We start from the raw sequence: 18,850 nt of genomic DNA on the forward strand, positions 1-18,850 counted from the left end.
GTATTTTATTATTTATTTTGCTCATTTTCTTTTTCAAAAATGTCTCGCCTCTTTGTTTTGTAACGCTTTCTGCTACCGATTTTCGTGTTCGGAAAATTCTGAGTGAAATCGCAAAGAATTTTATTTGTTTCCCAAACTTTTATGAGATAATTTTCCGTATGTATGCCAAAATAATATTTATTAGATTAAAAATAGCTTGGGATCGATTAATAGTTTTTGCAAAAAAGTAAATAAAAACACATTTGGCTTTGCAAAGCTAAAATTTTAAGAAAAATCCTCTTTGACGTGGATCCATCGATGTATTTTCTCTGATCTTTCGCATTCTCAAATTAGTTTTCGGGTAGCGCTCATGACCGAGTAACATATTTCGCGCTTGAATTTACATACGACATCCCTGATACTGTGCCGCAGCATTGCACGAACCACCATCGAACCGCGGATGCACTGCAGCACAAACAAGGGTTGTGTTTTAGATATCATTGCTCTTGCAGAGGCGTTAACGGATACTTTTCGACATTTTTTATTTAATTAAATTTGTTTCTTCGGTTCTCGTAGACAACACCAAAATTAAGCTGTGATATAATTGATAACAAAGTTACATGCAAGTGCTTTAGTATAAAACAATATAATAAATTGCCACGACGTACAACAGAGGAGTACATTCACGTATGTAGTGAAAATATTGTGTAATAATTTGCTCTATAAAGTACAAAGTCAGTAGTGCTAGTTATGGTTTAGTTATAAAACCAACTGCACACATTTTCATGCGTGTGAGTTCAATGCGAAAATAAAAAATCAACGCTTGGCATATCACCAGAGTGATCTAAGTCAAGATTCTGCTCCTCCAAAGCGCATTGCAGCGCCAACTACGCACGAAAATTGATCAGCCGAGAATACGCCTCCCCTTCCCTATACCACGCTACGCCACAATGAACAAGACAACACTGCACTGGAGCTATCTCAACTTCAAAGATGTGCCCATGGATCTTTTCCTGTACGAAGATCTTGAGGAGGTAAACAACACATTGGAATACATGTATTTCAACAGCGGAATATTTATTTTAGAATTATTCAATCCTACCGTCAAAGGTCTACCTGAAGGAGAATTTTATCACCACAATTCCCAAATGGCTGTTAAATGTTACGACCTTGAAGTTCATACACTTGGCTGGCAATAATCTGAGCGCACTTCCAGAGGAAATGTACCTGCTAGAAAATTTGGAATTTCTCGATGTGTCGAATAATCAGATACGTCAGCTCCCAAAAACCGTGGGATTGATGGACCGCTTGCAGCGTTTCAATGTGAGTGGGAACGAACTCACGGAGTTGCCCGCTGGTGAGTTCATAATTTATTTCACGTATTTATAGAATTAGTTTGCGGTTTGGTCAGGATTTGCATTAGTTTGGATTTTTTTTTTTATTAAATCTTTTTTAACTATTACTTTCAATGCCGATCGTCCAGTGATAAATTGAAATGTTTCTTTATGTATTTATGAATATAATAAATTCTTAAAGACTAAGTTAATAGGCATTAAAAATATTATTGGGTCGGGGAATAAGTTCGTAGCGTTTTTACCGAAATATTTTATTTCAACAAAAAACAATAATTATATCAGTAAGTAATCAATTATATATTCGCCGTTTGCAACCTCCTCCCACCTCTCGACCAATTTCTTGATGCCGTCCCGCTATAAATCGCCTGGTCTGGTGTCAAAGAAGTTTTTAAGCAAATTTTTAAGGACCACTTTGTTATCGAAGGTAACGCCCTTCATATGGTTTGACAGGGAGCGAAGAAATCGAATTCAAAAGGCCTTCCGCTGTGGGACGTGTCATCGACAAATGATGACTTTGACATTTTTGAACTTTGCAAACCATTTCCTTACTGTAGGCTCGCATATGGCACCTTCTCCATACACGTCGCAAATGTCCCGGGCTGCTTCGGCAGCTTTTTGGCGTCGCACAGTGCGGCCGATTCCCAAAAAGCTGGCCAAAAGTCGAAAAAAAAAGTTTCTAGATAGAGTTTTTTTGTCTTTGGGTTGGCTACAGTAATGCCTTGAGTAGTGAAAACCGTTCATAGCAACGTCCTGTACCCTAAGTATCCTCTGTATTTTCAGTCCCAACGTGGCCTTCGTTTGAGCATCGTATTACTGTCGATGAATAGTGAAAGTTGTACACATTTGTAAGATTTTGTAATGGAGTAAATTGAACAAAACCAAATGGAATCATCTTCGGAAGGTTAGTAAAATACGAGAAATATTTAGTACATATCAATACCTCGACACACAATTTTTAGCTGCAGCAATACGTAGATACATTTTTTGCAATTTTTTTTATAAAATTTGAGTTTTCAAACTGTATAGTAATACAACGCAGTCATATGCTGCTTTGAAACCTATTAAAGGTTACTCAAAAAAGTAATGGTTACTGAATAAAACAAGATTCAGCTGCTACCACTTGCTACCTTGCGACCCCGAAAACATATAAATTTACATGCATCTTGATTATGTTCTAGAATATACGCTATTTCACGTGAGGGGGTGGCCAATAGGGGTGGAAGGGGGTGGATTTTCAAAATTTTAAGATCAAATTCGTAATCAGCGACCCCGACAACCCCCGAGTAAGAAATTTTGAATAAATTACTTTATTTTTTGAGTTTTGGCCAGCTTTTCGGGAATCGGCCGCACTGTGCGTCGATGAAAAGCAAAGAAGAGCAAGTGTCGAAAATGTTCATTTTTGCCTCCTGGGTATACCATTTCTAAGCCTCAAAACTAATATAATAAAAAATTAAGCAACTCAAAAATACAATTAACACAGTTTTGTAGAGCAGAAACAGTTCTATCGAATAAATGCTACCAAACAGCAAACCAAACGTTGTAAAATAAAAGAAAATATAAAAACGCTACGCAACTTATTCCCCAATCTAATACAAATAAACTATTTATAATAGATGTTTAAAAAATCCAGTAGACGAACCTTTGGGCATGCAAAATTTATCTCGATACATTTAGAGATTTGTTAAACTCAATAAGAGTGAATTGCAATAGGAGAATTTCAAGCATAAAGAGATTTTGTGAGACCAATATAGAAAAACTCCGAGCTCTGGCCGGAATATTAAAGAAACTCCTCTCAAGAAGCACCGGACAGTCAACGGCCCCACTGGTCAAAACAAAAATGAAAGACGATGATAAGATTACACAGGCCGACAAAATTTAACCAACATTCAGACCCAGAAACCAGACTATATATTTCCGATGGTTTATGATGCGCTGAATCCGTGGGTTAGATAGTGTTGGGGTTTGGTGAGTTAGCAATCGACTATATCATGTTTATGTTATCTTAATCGATTTTCAGGTGTAGGAAAATTTAGAAACATGAAAATTTCAAAATGCGATATCTCTGCGAAAAAAATGATATTTGAGCAAACAAAACGCCATTTGAAAGAAGAAGACTTGTACTTAAAGATGCCAACCTATTTTTTTGGTGAAAGAAAACATCTGCAAGGCTATATAACCTCAAATATGGGCAAAAACGGTGTTTTTTGCACTTTTAGGTTAGGATATCTCAAAAACCAGAGCTGATAGAGCAATTCTGAGGCCAGATTTGGATTCAGCGTATCATAAACCTTCGGAAATATATAGTCTGGTTTCTGGGTCTGAAATGCTGTCGGCCTGTGTTATTCTCCTGTTCGGCAATGATTTTAAGCTAATCAATAAGCCAAACTTCATACGTAGGGATAGAACTTGATAAGCATATGCACCATAAGTCGTATCTGCGTATACCGACTAACGGAATCCTTCCATTGCTCGACAATATTTTTAGCTTTTGTCTCATAAATAAATGGCATGGATCGATACACTGACCAAATATGTTCAAAATATTTTCGAACAGACCTCACACTACCTAATTTCCAGTTTGGAAAAAATGCTGTATTAATTTTAAAATAGCTCAATAGTTTTATTCTAATGAAAAATTGAGGAAAAAGATTATATGTATGTACTTGGTCCTGCCATCAGTTCTTTTACATGTTAAGTCCGTTATAAATATGAAATAATAATACTTTTTTAATGAGGTTAGTTTTATTTAATCATGTAAATATTAAAAAACAATTTTAATTTTCATTCGAAATTCTTTTACACAAACCTTTAAACGATTAGGCTATTCAGCTATTGCATGGATATTGACTTTTCTGCTCGAACCAAAGATTGTTTGAGACTCTCCGAATTTCTGTGTAGTCTTCGACAGACCATGTTCTCCAAGTCTAACCACAAACTGTAGTCTTCTGCGGCTATGAACCCAGGAATATTGTTTTTAGCCACTGCTGGGTGGTTTTCGCCTTATGGGCTGGAGGTGAATCTTGCTGAAAGATCCAACGCTCTCCATTGAAGAGAGTACTGCTCAACTGATTCACCACGCCTTCTAAGGCATCCTTCTTGGCTTGTGGTTGAAGTCTTGGAACAAAATTTTCTGCGTCTTTAGAAGTTTAAGCATAGATTTTGTCGTTGTGTTTATTAAAAACTTGTTCAACAGTGAATATTTTCTCTTCTGTGATAAAATATTTTCATGGCCGTTAACCGCGTGCCACCGAAGAAACTGCTTGCATCTGTCGAGTCTAATTTTCTTCAAGAGCGTTGTCAAAAGATGACCAGATGAGCCCCGAATGTTTTCATGTGGAGATCATCTCTAATTAGTCTTGACATTTATTTCCCTGGACATGATTTTCTTCTTCCTAAGGGGATTCCTGCAAATTCTTTCTCGAACGGCTTTTAAGCTAAATTTTGTAGTTGAAAAAATTTTAACGAACAATTTGACCCAATATGGCCTGGAACATGAGGTATACAGGGGTATACAGGTACACTTAATTTAATAACTCAAATTTCGGGCGAGAGTAGATGGTCATGGATGGACCAAAAAGAGAGAAATTTGATCAAGCCAAATGATACAGAACTTTTTGGAAAATGTATGTTTAGAAATTAACGGATACATAATTATATCTATACGAGGATTGTTCAAAAATAACGCGAATTTTTAAATTTCGCCGTGAGGAACTTGTTGAATGACGTCAAAGATGATCCAGATTTGCTTAAAAGCGTCATAACTGGTGACAAATCATGGGTATATGGTTGTGACATCGAAACCAAAGACAGTCGTCCTAATGGAAAAGTCCAGGAGAGCCAAGAGTCAAAGCAGAAAGTCGCCGAACACATAAAACACTTGTCTTATTTATGCCTCTCACAAACAAACTGAACAGCCTATATTGCTAAAACCATGAACATATCTTCGAGACGAGTGTAGCAACATAAAAATAATAATAATCGAAAGTCGAAAGTACGTGGCCGGCGAAATTTGAAAATTCCCCTTATTTTTTTAAAACACCTGGTATATATATATGTGATCCTTTAACTCCTATTTGGAGCATGGGGCGTTAACCACTCCTCTTCGCCAACGGTCACGGTTTTGTGCCAGGGATCTTAGTTCGTTCCATGATAATCCAATAGACTTCATTTCAGCTTCAGTTGAGCGCCGCGAGGTGTTGCGTGGTCTGACAATTCCTCTACCAGTTTGTTGAAATAAATTCCAGCGTAGCGCTTGTTTACCGATATTGTCGTGGTTTTTCCATAGCATGTGGCCAATCCAATGCCATTTCCCTTTTTTGATTTCTGATGCGACGTCGAGCTGATTAGCTTGCGTGGGCGTGGGTTATTGTCCGGGGTCAGAAAATTTGTAAAATCCGACAAGGGTTGACCATGCAACCAAGGTAGCAGAATTTGTCAACGGTTTCGAACTGTTGTGTGGTTCCTATATGGTTTTATTGAGAGGCAGCGCTTTCGTTTTTCCGACGTTGACTTTGGTTGGTTTCAACTACTCGTGCATGGTTTATAGCAGCATTTGAACAAAATTTTGAAGCAAAAGCAATGCAAAAAATATATTACTATAAATAAAAAACTTTATAAAATAGCTACGTAAGCTAGTGAGTTTTATTTCAAACGCATTTTTTATATTACTTTACAAAATTTTGATTGAAATACCAAATTATATATTTAGGTACTTTTACCCCATTTGCTTCTTATGGGTTAATGGGAGCAAACTAACACTTATAAATCACTTCACATACAAATTGTCAAATAGGCATGTTGTCAATGGCTGGTTCACTGTGGGCAATTCATTAGAACTTTGGGAAGATTAAAGTGTCCGAAATGTCAGTGTATAACAAAACTTTGATAAAATTCTGAAATTATTTTTATTTTAAAAATTTATTTACCAATGCAATCTAGCCAGAATTACTTCTACAGTGACCCATATCGTCACCGCCGCAGTAAAAACTGCTGATTTCTCAATTTACTGTTTTTCGGTCAAAATAACTTATTATCCTCCTTTTTAACTTGTAACTTCAAACTAAAGTGAAAAAATAGTAATTTTTGTAAGCTGAATAAGTAGGGTATACAAAGGGTTACAAACGCTATTTTCAAATTATGAATGTTGTGCGTAGTTATTATTCAAGCATGTTTTTTTCGCTCTGTTAAAAAGAGTTATCGGGCTGTCACGATGGGCCCTTTGTGCCCGTTGCGGCAACGCATTTGATTTTCGTGAAAGCAAACACCATATTTTGTGTTGCAGAAACAGGTTTTGTTGGTTGTGAAAAATTTATAAATTTAATGCTTATTGAAGCGAAAGAGGTTTTTAATAAAATTTATGGTAGTCGTAGACGGTGAGTGCTACCATAACTTCGAGACCTGGAAACGCATTCATTTTACAGGACCACTTGGTTTAACCTAGCCTTTTCTCTACTCTCTCTTAGCGTATGGCTCATATGTGGCGCCTTCGACTCAAATAGACATAATTTATTTTGCTCAGGCTAAAAAGCCCATTGTATTTAGAGCTCTGGAAAGAGGGTAGATAGTCAAGGAGGGATGGAGAAAAGTATCAGAGAAAGAGATAGGAAAGAATAGAGACAGAGATAAAGGTAGTTAGTCCTGTGAGAATTTTCCAGATTCTTTAGCAAATCTTTAAATATTAGGTTAGGTTAGCCTGGTTAGCATTAAACCACGCATAGACCTTTTGGTCCCTAGCGATACCAGATGGAGACCGACATAGGTATATGAATACTGAAAGTAGACTTCATGTAGGATGTCACCGCTTTTAGGGAATCAAAGCAGAGCTGGGAGATCCGCTTTTGAGACGTCCTCCAGACCCTCAAACGCGTTCTTAATAATGCCGGACAAATGCACAGAAGGTCTTCTAAAGTTTCCTCAACACCCTCTCTGCATTTCCTGGATTTGTCCGTGTTAGCAATTCCTATCTTGTAAGTATGTGCAACCAATAGATTATGACCTGCCAACATACTTATGATTGTTCTGCAGACTTTTCGCAAGAGCGTAAGTACGAATCTACTATTTCGTTTCCCATAATGCCTTTGTGACCAGGTACCCAATAGATATGCAGCCTACTGTTTGCGGCTAGCCTTTTTATGGCCTCCCTGCTCCGTTGAACATTTTTGTAATTAATACAATATGAGCTTATTGCTTTTATTGCTGTTTAGTCAAACGTCCACGTATATATGAATTATTGAGTAAAGCGTTACCAATTTTGCGTTATCATTTCCGCCAGATTATTCTAGAATATTTATAATCAGCATCTTTTTCATACTCAATGTATGTATACGAGTATTAATAGAGGTAACTTTGCAAAATATCAACGCAATCATTCACCCTTTCTCTTCTGTAATCTTTTTGGTGAAATTCAACTTCAAATTTGCCTCTGGAATACCCAAGATTCAATAATAAAAGGTTTGCTCAGTAAGCAGCTTTCTCGTTTCCTCTTGACAAATCGGCTCCCTTAGCTAGGCAGTGGGTTGCTAACTCGAGAAATTTATAGTTAAAGTGGAAGTAAAGTAAAATATGTAGGAAAAACATTTCGCTTCCAGAAGGATGTGCTTATGAGCAAGAACTTGCTTGGTACGTTTAGGACCAATATGGACCACGATATGGAGTACATCCGGACATACCGCTTAAATCAAGATATCATAGATGGAGCAATGAGCGCAAAAGATGGACATTTTGACAATCTGAGCCCGATGCCTTTAAATTATAGGTTGCAAAAGTACTCACTAGATTGTTTTAAAAACATATAACTTACTAACAAGAGTTAATTTTGTAGTTTGTAATTACTTACAGCCTAAGAACGGCATATGGTTTTTTATGAATAACTTTTTAATGGCAGAAATACACTCGGAGGTTTACCATTGTCTGTCGACAAATGCGACCTTTTGTAAGGGGTGTCAGAATCCTGATGTCACAAGTGAGCAAACCTTTAATAATTGAATCATGTGGAATACCTACTCTACAGATGACTTTTCGTTGTAAATAAAAACGAAAATTTAGATTTGTCAAATAAAAACAATAATATAACAATAACAGCAATATTTAGCAAGCGAATTAAAATTTCTCCTTTTCGAAATATTTTTTTTTTTGTTTTGTTCTCCAAATTTCACGTTGAACGTATTTTTGCAAATTATCTGCCCATTTGAAAAAGACTGCATCGGATCCAACATGTCTACATATTTCAATTGTCCTTCGCGCAGCGTAATTGATGATTTGGTCCACATATCCACGATGCTCATGTCACCTGGTCATGGAATACTCATTACAGACGAATCCCCATTGCAGTTGGAAAAAAAATTGGAAATATTTGGCATTGAATGCAGTGAAGAGATGCGCGCTCAGTATCGCAACATGCTTTTCTCAGCTAAAGAAACAATCTCCGACCATATCTCGGGCATAGCAGTGCATCCAGAGGTGTTGGATCAGACAACTTCCAACGGATGCGCGCTTCACTGCCAAGTGCGGCGAAAAAATATTTTGGTTGGAGTAACAGTAGATAAAGGGCTTGTGCCCATCTTATGTTCTTCTGGAGAATTCACCACCCAAGGGCTTGACGATTTGGCTGTGAGATGTGCTGAATATAAAGATTGTGGTTGTGATTTTACCATGTGGAGAGCTCAGTATAACATAGGCGAGTTCACACCTTCATACCTGGCGATAATTGAGAACGCCAATACGTTAGGAAAATACGCAGCCATCTCGCAATCCAAACGAATGTTAGCTATACTGGAAGTGGACGTAGTACCATCGGATGATAATGACTTGGAGCGTGCAGAAAAGGTCACCGAAACAGTTTTGACGGCGATTTTCAAGTCGCTTTCCGACCATCATGTCAGTCTGGAAGGAACTTTGCTAAAAGTGCCTGTATTAAATTCGGGTTCAAAGTGTGCGAAACGTTATTCACCAGGCCAAATCGCCAAGGCAACACTACGACTTCTAAGACATACCGTCCCTGCGGCAACAGGCGGTAAGATAATTTTGATTTAGAAATGATTAAAAAATCTCAAAGAAAACTACCATCTTTGGTTTTAAGGCGTAATTTTGCATGTGGATGACAAAACGGAGGACAAAACTCTTTGTCAGTGGAATGCCTTTGCTGCCGATCCATCACCAAAGCCGTGGCCAATAACATTTTGCTTTGACGGTACTATGCAAACGTCGATATTTATGGCATGGGCTGGTAAAAGTAAAAACATTGAAAAGGCACAACAGGATTTGTTGAAGATGCTTGAAGCTTTCTCGCAAGCCGCTCAGGGCACGTACGTTCCAGGTTCGATGAAATCGTTGGCCAATCAGTGCTACTGTAAGAAACCATTGAAGGCTTTCAAAACAAAACCAGCACCTCTACCAGACGATTGTGTGAAATATGATGAAATATCCCGACCTCCTCCTGTTCTTGCCATGGGCGCGAAAACCGAACAACCTGAAAAATCTGAGATAGAAATAAGCAAAGAGCAGACCATTGCAAATGATCCGGCTCCGAATTTATCTGTTGAAAATGTTGAAAAGGTTGAAAATGTTGAAAATGTTGAAAATGTTTAAAAAGTACCTATATCCATGAATATTATTGAATTATGATATATTTCAAGTACTACCAGTGAACGTAGAAGAAACTCTTCGAAGAAAATTTAAGTGTATATTATTTTCAATGAGGCTCACATATTAGGGAATGGTCAGGCATCACTTTTTGAAGCCCAACTAAACAGTACCGCCAATTTTCTCTATGCCCACACAAAATATCAAAACAATGTTTTCTAAATCAAAATATGAGAATACACAGGTGTATAAAATAAAAAAAATATTATTACAAAGAGTAGATCTGTGTGTATTTATCGAACTGTGCATGGATTAGGTTAAATTACGGTGGTTTCCACTCTTCATAAGGGTGTAGAGGGACTGAATATCTTTTGTGATGCCAAAGATCTAGAGCTCGCAGATTCAGGATGGTATTAAGGGCATCGCCAGATGTCGTACTCATAGCACCTGTGATACTCAAGCACACACTTCTCTGTAGTCTGGTTAGGGGTTTTCCAGAATTAACCATAGTAGCTTTCCACCAGACTACAGGGGCGTGTGTAATAATGGGTCTAATCAGGTCGATGTGCAACCAGTGTACATACTATCGTCGGTCTTAGACCCCATGTCTTGGCAAAGGTTCTCTTACACTGCGGTCCTGAGATTAGTCCGCACACATTATCCGCTTAAGCTTGACCGTATCCGATTTCCCACAGATTGTTAAGAAGAGAGCCAAAACAAAGCACCAAAGTAGGGAAGAGAGTACACCGCCTCGTGGCAGCCCTCTTAACCTCAACTTTGACTCCTTCATCGTTTCCTTCATCTGTAATAAGCAGTCTCTAGGATTGCATAGAGTAAGTCCCTGTGACAGTGATTTCCTCTACTCCATGCCTTCTGATAGAAAAGCACATAGAATCAAAGGTAGCATTATCAAAAGCTTCTTCAATGTCCAAAAACACACCAACAGTTTACTCTCTGACTTCAAACCCTTTTTTCGATTATGCTGACGCACTCGTGTAGAGTCGACTCACAGGATTTTTCACATTGGTAAGCGTGTTATCTGACACTGAGAGGGTGCGACTTAGAACCCTTGCATAGTTGTCTTTGCTGGGCTTTAAGACAAAGACAACTTTCACCAGACGCCACGATTGTGGAACATAAGCGTGCGCAAGACATGCCGTAAAGATGCGTTAGCTGCCCTTTTAAGGCTAGTACTAACTGAATAAAAGGTGAATGCAGTAAAACTAGTGACATCTATTTGTTCAGCCCGGGACTTTTCGACCCATATGATTGATACAAATTTAAAATTTTTCCGACACAGAGTTGCTTCGAAATCATTCTTTTGGAACTAAATAGTTTCAATATGTCTCAAACGAGATTTGACGCCAACTGTAACACCTGCACGTGCGATCACGTCTAAATTCTAAAACCCCTAGATACACAATTAGAGATTACTTCATTACTTTAACGATTTTTTTATGAATTTCTGTTGCTGATAAACCTTCAACGCTTCTTTCCCTGCAAAAAATACATTGGCCCATCAACTTCAAATGAATTGATTGAAATAATGAATTAACAAATCGAAATAAAATGTTGTGTATGTGCTATAATGAAAGATAGAAGATGAAATGATAAAATGACCGTATTTCACTTTGATATTAACGTACTACCAAGTACTTGCGAAAATCTTACAATTTCAGGCCAACTCTGTTTTTATTAGCCTAAAATACTTTTCAAAATTCACATATCGCTCATTTACTTCATTAGTGTCCTAATCCAAAAACCAAAATGTGGAGAGAAACGGCTTGAAAGTTTTCAGTTTACCAAGCTTCATAATCAACTAGTATGGCAAATATGCCCAAAAACCGTAAATACATACATAGTATGTAGTTATAAAGCGTTTTTCAGTAAGAGCGCTTCAACTTTTTTTTCGAATAAAACACAAACGGTTTGACTTTTTTAACTAATTTTTTTTTTATTATCGAGTTTGAACATATACATTTAAGTATGAAATTCGATTTCTTTTGCATGACCACCGCGTGCACGTTTTACGAAGTCCAATCGTTGAACCCAATTTTCGACCACTCTTTTGCATAAATCGGCCGAAATTCCAGCAATTTCGCGTTCAATATTGAGCTCACAAATCGTCGCCGGCTTGTTACTGTAGACCAATGACTTCACATAACCCCAAAAAAAATAGTCTAGAGGCGTCAAATGACACGAGCGCGGCGGCCATTCGACCGGTCCATTTCTGGAAATAATGCGCTCATCGAACTTACTCTTCAACAAATCAATTGTAGCGTGTGCTGTGTGGCTTGTGGCCCCGTCCTGTTGAAATCACATTTCGTCTAAGTCCATACCATTCAATTGCGGCCAAAAATAATCGTTTATCATGTCGCGGTATCGATTTCCATTCACAGTAACGTGGCGATCGTTCTCGTCAACGAAAAAATATGGGCCAATTACGCCGCCGGCATGTAAACCGCGCCAAACAGTGATTTTTTCGGAATGCAACGGTGCCTCATGAATCACGTGTGGATTGCTTTCTGCCCAGTAACGCATATTTTGCTTGTTGACAAAGCCATTGAGCCAAAAGTGAGCTTCATCACTGAAGATGATTTTTTGAAAAATTTATAAATTTTCATAAAAAATTTGCACGATTTGCAATCGTTGCTGAAGTGTGTAGCGTTCCATGATGAAATGTATACTAATGAAGTTTACAAATGACAAGCGAAATATAAAAAATATTGCGTTGTTCGCCCTCCCTATCGGAAAAAAGTTGAAGCGCACCTATTGAAAAACGCTATACTATCGTACAAATTGCTGCATACATAGCTACATACTTGTATATTCAATGAAGGTATAAATTATTGTTTATAATGAATACACTGGGACTTAATTATGGGCCTCATTCTCATCGGTATGCTGAAAAAATGGATGCTGCACGTATGAAAGTGGCAGATAAGCGCGCTAACGGTAGGCAACAGCAAATCGATATTTTGGAAGCTGCTATGACGGCTGTAGACTATTATATGGCCCAGGAATAGATGACACAGTGTAAGTAATTAAATAATTCGTATAATTCTACATAAATCAATAGGAACACTTTAAATGCGTTTTTCTCAAAACTATGTTTTTTGAATTGGTGATCATTGTAACTTAAAAACCGCTTGGTAGATTTCAATAAAATTTATACTGCTTTTGAAAAACATAAAAAACTCGTGCTGATCGAAGGGTTGTTTTTTAAATTTCGATTTTTTTAAACAAATAATTGTCGGGTTTTTTCTCGAAAATCTGAAAAATATTTTCTGAGGCCGCCATATTGTAAATTTTGAAAAAAAGCTTCGATCAGGCACAAGATTATATCGTCCCCTTAGTATTAAAATAGCCTATAAATTTTTTGATGTTTTGAGAAAATGAATTTCAAACTTTTTGTCGAAAGTAGCTCTCACTCAAATCTCGTTATGTCTGTAAATATTTATTATTTTTGACTGACGTTTTGACCCACTTTGTGGAACTAGAATTTGACCAAATTTTGACCACATATAAAATCGACGATGGAGAATCCGAAAATTCAATAAAAAAATAATAGCCTATGAGCACATAGGCTATTGTTATACTAAGGGGACGATATATCATATTAATAAAACTAATTTCTCTTGTCCGATTGATTTTTGATGAATCTCTAAGGACTTGTGATGATCACCGCAACGGACTTCTGGAGAAATACACATACAGCGATAACTTTTACAATTATTAATTTTTTTTTAATTTTGCTAAAGTCAAGTCGAAACAGGATGTATTAATGCTATGTTTTTATTTTTGCAAAATAAAGCAACTGACCAGCAAAAACAAATTATTGAAAATCATCATTTTTCGGGCCTCTGACTACCCCTAAAAGTCATATACATATAATTTATTTGCAAGCAGTACCTGCAAAAACTCGATTGCTGAAATATGTAAATGTCTTCGCAATAACTACATTCCAAGTGTTGAAGAGATTATTAAATCTAGCGATAAGACTTTTTGGCACTACATTAAATCTAAGAAATCCTGTAGTAGTGTTCCAACTGCTATTTATTTTGGTAGTAAGACTGCTAATACGCCATTAGAGGCAGTCAATTTACGCAGAATTCAAAGCCAATCAAATTTTGTTCAGATTTATAGTGATTCAGATTCCCATCGCTTTTAAGATCGGTCTTTTAATCAATCTTCAACTCTGAATTATGAGCTGATGATGATGTCGGTCATGGAATTTTAGAAACTGCAATAAGAATGAATTAAGTAATTACTGATAAATTTTCAAGATTAAAGATTATCTTCGCTTGGGGTTCACTATGTTTTTCTGCAATGGTTGAAATCCTATTTATGCGCAAGGCGTAAAGAATCTAAAGATTTAGATGTAATTTTTGATGGTCGTTTTTTCATTTAATTGTCACATTAATTACCTTCTATCAAAATCATATTCTGTTTCAGGCTTTGTACGACGGGGTGGCTTAAATTTTACGAACCCTTATAACCTGAAATTGTGGTATACTGTTTTCGTTCACTCTAGGTTGGAATACGCTGCGTTTATTTGGAGGTCCTACAATAAGTTTTTAATCGACCGGATCAAACGTGTGCAAAAGGTGTCTCTGAAATTTGTACTAAGATTAGTAACATTTTTTTATCCTGTCCCATTTTCGACATCAGGTTTACTATTGGTCAACTTAAAGTCTTTAGAAAGTAGAAGATCGATTCTTACCCAATCGTTTGTTTTCAATGTCAATAAGGGTGACTTAACCGCCCATTTCCGCTTCGAAATATTTATTTTCTTACACTTCCCAGAATTCTTCGTAACGCTCTTCCTTTCTATGTATTATAAATAAGTCCATTGCAAATTATGTTCGTATTGCTCCTATTGAAAGTGCCCTTTGTGATTTTAATGAGATCTCAAATTCTTAATTCCTAGATTTCTAAGTTTTAAAGAAAGAAACTTCTGTACCGTTGAACTCTAACTCTAATAGTTAAGTTAGATGTAAGTTTATAATTTAATTAAATTTAAATAGAAAAAAAATGTATGTAAACGATTTCAAGCAACCTTCACAATAGATGCCTCAATGTCAGTAGGTTTAAATGAGTTTCATGCACCTCAGTGGGTATTTATACTGAGGTGTACTTAAAGTGGCTTTAAATATTTATTTATGTAACACAAAAATGATTAGAGAGCTTTGTAGATTTGTATTTTCAAGCTAGTTTTTTCAATGCATCCTCCTCTTATTCCAGAAATTGGCGCTTTAAAACAACTAGAAGAACTTAACATATCCAAGAATCACCTTCAACGCCTGCCAATACAACTAAGCGAGTGTCAACGACTGAACGAACTCAACCTCAGTGATAATGTCAATATCTGGCATATACCCGAACGGATCTCAAACTTGCCATCGCTACAGTCACTGTCAGCCGATCGTAAGTAACTCTCAGTCATTTAGCAAATAGTTTTGTCCTCACTGGAGCTGTCAAACTGTCGATAGTTAAGACTGGTTTTTAATGGTTGATGTTTAAACTAACGATACTATCGAATAATAACACCGTAAATTGTTTTAACCGTAAATGCATATATTATTAAAATTATGTATTTACGGTCAATATAATCTCATAAGTTTTTTTTTGCGCATCAACTTTCCTTGTTGTAAATTCGTTCAGATTCAACTGAAGACGGGGATTTAAAAAAAATCGTTGCGGTTTTGACTCCCCGCCACTTTGAATAAAAAAAATAAACAAATGAGAAATAAGACATTTTATAACTAAAACATATTCACTTTGGAATTTTAATGTAGTTTATATATTACCTTCCACCAATTAAGCGGGTCGTCATCTAGCGTGGGATGCATGCACTCAAAATTGGTGTCAATAGTGTGAAAAAACTAAACTTTCGATACTATGTAACTGCGATAGTTCGACAGCTCTAGTCCTCACATTTTACTATTTTATTTTTCTGCTACTCCCTTGCCAGGTTGTGCACTCATTTACTTACCGGTGGCACTTTCAAAGTTTATCAACCATGTGCGCATCTTTCACAACACCTCCATCACTCATGTGCCTATGATTTATGAAAAGTTCTTCCAAACTTTCTATGACAATCGTTCAAAAGCAACACCAATGTAACTATCAAAGCGAGAAACTGAAGAGGAAGATTTCAGTTTAACTTTTGTCATATCATGCAGGTCAGTGTCGCACGAGAGCTTCTTCTGGGTGCTGGAGAAGGAAACCAATACTAGAATTTTGCTACCTTTTGGAACACGTCGCATCTTCCATGTGCCTTCGCTGGACAACCAAGTCACTCTCTACGATGACTGCCTACGCGCCGTACAATATCTAAACCGTTATATGCCCTTGTGGGAAAATGTGGCACTGAAGCGAATGCTACCGGAAAAGTTCATTTATGACCACATAGTGAATGGACCGACTGCCCGTTGTACACTGTTCAATTGCTCCAACCCATTGTACACTTCCTATTACTTCATGGCTGTGAAACGGTGAGTTATAATTGAATTAGCGAATATATTTTAGTAGCTATTGTATTTTTTTATTTATAAACTTCATTTGCTGTGCAGACGTGGAAGTACTTCAAAGCAAATTTTCACCTGCTACTTTTGCTCAAATCACTGCGCGAACTTATGGCTGATGGATAATGGAAAAAAATACTATCAGCTGGACTGGGAGGTTTGTGATCGTTAAAGTTATGAGAGTGCAAAATAAAAAGTCGTTGTAAATATGTACAGTTAAATGAAAGTAAAAACTATTTATTATGATGGGTTTACACTTAAGAAAAATAAATTTAAGTAAATACCACAAATTTTTACATAAAATAAAAATTTTAAAAATATGTAGGATATATGCAATTATATGTATGGTACAAATACTGATCTCTGTGTTGAAGTAGGAGCTAACGTAAGCTCCGAATTAGATCGGATTGTCGGTATTTTGACCGTTAAATCGGCCGATTTCTCAATAGCACACACATTTAAATATTGACAATAAATGGATTGTGATCGATAAAGAAAACAAGAAACATAAATTTTTGGAATTAATTTTAACTACTTTAGAAATTAAGGATTTTTGGAGAAGAAGGTAACGAATATGTTTTCCATTGTAAGTAGCCTGAGAGGTGTTTCATTGAAATATTTGCGACTACTTTGATATAAGCGTCCTCCTCCTCTTTAGGTTTGGTCTATAGAAGACATGTAACGATGGTAACACATTTTACACCGACCGGATCGCGAAAACGAAACGCCTACCAGCTGTGAAATGACAGTATCGCAAAAAAATGCAATAGCCCACTGAAAAAGATTCCGAGTAAGGCATGAAGGTGGATGAGCAAATATAAGACTACAAAATAAAAATGTCACAGGATGGCTCGATGCTGTTGACCTTATTAAGATAAAAAAATTAATAGAGTAAAAATTGAATAAGTAACAAAGTGTTGTAAGTTTAGCTGTCAGAGGGATGGCAGTACTGGCGCGTATAGAGGTTACTTTTAGATAATAGCATCTCTTGGAAGAACCCACAACAACTTTTAGCCAGATCGGCCTATTTCTTTGTGATTGGTATTAGTTTGAATCGAGCAAGTCGAGTGATTCTCTTTTTCCATCATGACAACGCACCAACTCACGTCTCACCAATTGTGGTTGCAAAATTAATAGAAATAAGGTTCCAGCTCCTTTCACATCCACTTATTCTCAGACTTGACTCCGTCGGACTACTATTTGTTGCCCAATTTGAAGAAATAGTTTGCAGGAAAAAGATTCTCTTCAAACGAGGAGGTGATTGCAGAAACGAATAGCTATTTATCAGACTTGGACAAATCATATTAATCGGAAGGAATCAACAAATTAAAAGATAGTTGGACTAGGTGTACAAGGCTAAAAGGAGACAATGCCGAAAACTAAAATAAGTTTACCCTAAACAATTAGGTTTTTTTTTTGCACGGACTTTTCAAACGACTCTCGTAACTGGCGAAAATTTCTAGTTATCAAAAATCATATTTAAATTTTAAGATTATGTGAAAACGGAGGTCGATGAAAACCATTTGACAAATAGATACGGCATAAGAGCGTATATCCCTATACTCGTATTTGAGAACTATACAGAGCTATAACAGCTGAGAATGGGAATGTGTTGACATTTCTGTTCAGTAAGGTTTGGCAAGTGAATCGTTTGGCGCTAGAGCAATGCTTCCAAATTGTGGAAATTTACCTTGAAAAAACGAAGTTCATAGAGCGAAGTCAAAGATGATAAATTCACAAGGTTTGCTCTTTAACTAAGGTAAAAAGAAAATTGTTAGGGGAACTTTGGCTGTCATGGCAATTGGAAGATTGAACCGAATTCTGCACGATCATTTCACATGTATTCACATACTCGTCCAATCAGTCGTTGTTCAGACGGCAACGAAGTATCACCATCCCAGTCAACAATCCCAGTTTTTTGAAAACACATCCCAAGTGTCGTCATTCAGTTCATTCTGTCAAATTCGCTCAGAGTCAAATAACGGTGTACTAAAGAGCATACATCTGAAAATATTTCACCATAAAGCGAAGTGTTAAGAAGACGCCGAAATGTTGATTTGACGTCCTTCTCAACTAGTTGGCCTTTGCCCTTTGACTACATGGAACATTTTACGCAGGGATCTTGGCTTATGTGCCTATAAAATACAGCTTATGCATGTATTGCAGCCAAATGACCATCTTTTGCGTCGCAATTTTGCTGGTTGGGCTTATTTAGATTTATTACTCAGATTTACAGGAAAAAGTAGCCGCGGCGGACATATGTATGCCGGATATTCAAAAAATAGATGCCATGAAATTATCTACTAGATTATAATAAAAAAAAATCATTCCAGCAATATTTCTGTTTCTTCTTATTATTTTAAGCTCTAAAGCTATTAAAAAATCCCGATATATAGGAATTCGTTAATT

The 18,850-nt window shown here is 36.7% G+C and overlaps 2 protein-coding genes across 2 annotated transcripts; both read left to right on the forward strand.

Moving 5' to 3' along the window:
- The first annotated feature begins 319 nt into the window (after window positions 1-319).
- On the forward strand, window positions 320-16,941 carry LOC128866943 (leucine-rich repeat and death domain-containing protein 1). Its single transcript, XM_054108003.1, has 6 exons — window positions 320-1,013; window positions 1,090-1,336; window positions 15,159-15,341; window positions 15,889-16,036; window positions 16,100-16,411; window positions 16,490-16,941. Exons 1-6 carry the CDS (start codon window positions 930-932, stop codon window positions 16,611-16,613), a joined length of 1,098 nt encoding a protein of 365 aa, XP_053963978.1. The 5' UTR covers window positions 320-929; the 3' UTR covers window positions 16,614-16,941.
- Window positions 8,409-10,290, forward strand: LOC128866941 (fructose-bisphosphate aldolase-like). Its single transcript, XM_054108001.1, has 2 exons — window positions 8,409-9,345; window positions 9,412-10,290. Exons 1-2 carry the CDS (start codon window positions 8,547-8,549, stop codon window positions 9,918-9,920), a joined length of 1,308 nt encoding a protein of 435 aa, XP_053963976.1. The 5' UTR covers window positions 8,409-8,546; the 3' UTR covers window positions 9,921-10,290.
- Window positions 16,942-18,850: the final 1,909 nt, after the last annotated feature.

The sequence above is a fragment of the Anastrepha ludens genome, chromosome 6 (assembly GCF_028408465.1).
Source record: "Anastrepha ludens isolate Willacy chromosome 6, idAnaLude1.1, whole genome shotgun sequence".
Classification (NCBI taxonomy): Eukaryota; Metazoa; Arthropoda; class Insecta; order Diptera; family Tephritidae; genus Anastrepha; species Anastrepha ludens.